The sequence below is a fragment of the Eurypyga helias genome, unplaced genomic scaffold, assembly GCF_000690775.1.
Source record: "Eurypyga helias isolate BGI_N326 unplaced genomic scaffold, ASM69077v1 scaffold7313, whole genome shotgun sequence".
Taxonomy (NCBI): Eukaryota; Metazoa; Chordata; class Aves; order Eurypygiformes; family Eurypygidae; genus Eurypyga; species Eurypyga helias.
This window is the reverse complement of record NW_010243098.1, coordinates 1-1,954: the sequence shown is the minus strand read 5'-3', so window position 1 is coordinate 1,954 and position 1,954 is coordinate 1. Positions and strand designations below refer to the sequence as shown.

The 1,954-nt window shown below is 56.6% G+C and overlaps 1 protein-coding gene across 1 annotated transcript; it reads left to right on the top strand.

The window, feature by feature from the left end:
- Positions 1 to 602: 602 nt before the first annotated feature.
- LOC104507862 (pinopsin) lies at positions 603 to 1,896 on the top strand (the record flags this gene model as incomplete). The annotated part of the gene is made up of 2 exons (XM_010149281.1): positions 603 to 951; positions 1,714 to 1,896. Coding segments are annotated over exons 1-2 (532 nt in total), but the record flags the coding sequence as incomplete, so codon positions are not given.
- Positions 1,897 to 1,954: the final 58 nt, after the last annotated feature.

Genomic DNA, 1,954 nt, shown 5'->3' with positions numbered 1-1,954 from the left:
CTCGGATTTGTCCTCCCCAGGGCAAAGGTGCTGGAGCCCTCCTGGCAGCTCCAGCTGCCTCCTTTAACGTGTGGTTTTGGATTGACTGAACGTGTGTTTTCAGCAGCTACGAGCACCTTGGCGTGCCCAGGGCATGTTCCTTTGCTCCTCTCTCAGCGCTCGCCCCTGCCCAGGCGAGGGGGAGCTGCTGCCCCAGCACCCCAGCACCCCCCATGCTGCCAGCACAGGTGAGTGGGGTGGAGGACCTGCAGCCCAGAAAACCCACGGCACAGGGAATAGTGGCAAGGCTGGGCAGGGGGTCACGCTCAAGGGGAAGGCAGCCGGGAAGCAGAAGGAAAAATAATCTATTTACTTAATTAAATGATGCACCGTTCAGCCATCAGGTTTTTTTTTAAGTCTCTCTTTATCCCCTCCGGAATAAAGAGCTGATTATAAAAAGGGGGGGTGGGAGGACAAACCCTTCAGATTAAAAAAAAGCTTAAGGTATTTTAATGCAAAGCTCCTCTGGGGTGCATCGGGCCCTCCTGCTTTATAAAGAGGCTTTGGTTTTGGGGAGGGTCACCTGCATCAGCTGGCCCAAGCGCTGCTGCTCCAGAGGACAGATGTACTCTGCCAACAACTCACAGGAACCCCTAAATAACGGGACCCCGGGGCCTTTCGATGGCCCCCAGTGGCCCCACCAGGCCCCGCGGGGCATGTACCTGTCGGTGTCCGTGCTGATGGGCATCGTCGTGGTCTCTGCCTCGGTTGTCAACGGTTTGGTCATCGTGGTTTCCATCAGGTACAAGAAGCTCCGGTCGCCCCTGAACTACATCCTGGTGAACCTGGCCGTGGCCGACCTGCTGGTGACGCTCTGCGGCAGCTCCGTCAGCTTCTCCAACAACATCAACGGCTTCTTCGTGTTCGGCAAAAAGATGTGCGAGCTGGAGGGCTTCATGGTCTCCCTGACGGGTAAGGAACGAACCTCGAGACGGGGCTTGGTCTGTGGGTGCTGCTGTTGTGTTTGGCAAAGAAGCTCTGGGGAACGTGTCACCAGCTCGTTGCGTCTCCCCAGGTCAACGCTTTCATGTGTGACGTAGAACTGGCGTCCGTCGGCTGTTCTTTAGCGCAGGGAAGGGTCAAGTAGATGGTTGGCTGTGCCAGGTCACCACACGCTCTGTCTCGGTCTTCACAGAGTGGGGAAGTGTCACTTGGGCACATCGGGAGTCCTCGCTCGGGATGCGCGGCGTGGGCGCTGGCTGCCGTGTCAGCACACGGATGGTTGCGTGCGCGCCAGAAACGTGAACGTGCACAAACCCCTTTGTTGAGGACACTCCAGTAGAGAAACTGGTTGTAGCCACGGTGTGTCACAGGCACCCAACTGCCAACTTCATTTTTAGGGGCCAAACATTGAATCATAGAATCAGAGATTGGTTTGGGTTGGAAGGGACCTTAAAGCCCATCTAGTTCCAACCCCCCTGCCATGGGCAGGGACACCTTCCACTAGACCAGGTTGCTCCAAGCCTCATCCAGCCTGGCCTTGGACACTTCCAGGGATGGGACATGCACAGCTTCTCTGGCCAACAGTATCCTCACAGCTACCTCAGCCATAAGAAAAACATCCGGCTTCTTGTTAAAATATTTGCTTCAACAGCTCTTAATCATCATCTGTGACGTCCCAGCTCTCAGTCGGAGAGCCTGTTCCTAAGATACAACCCCACCTCCTCTCCCCAGGGATCGTGGGGCTGTGGTCCCTGGCCATCCTGGCCTTCGAGCGGTACGTTGTGGTCTGCAGACCCCTGGGAGAGTTTCGGTTCCAGCACCGACACGCCGTCAGCGGCTGCGCCTTCACGTGGAGCTGGTCACTGCTCTGGACAACCCCACCGCTCATGGGCTGGAGCAGCTACGTGCCTGAAGGTAGGGGAGATGTGCTTCAGAGCCCGCAGCATTGTCACCTTAGAATCATAGAATCATA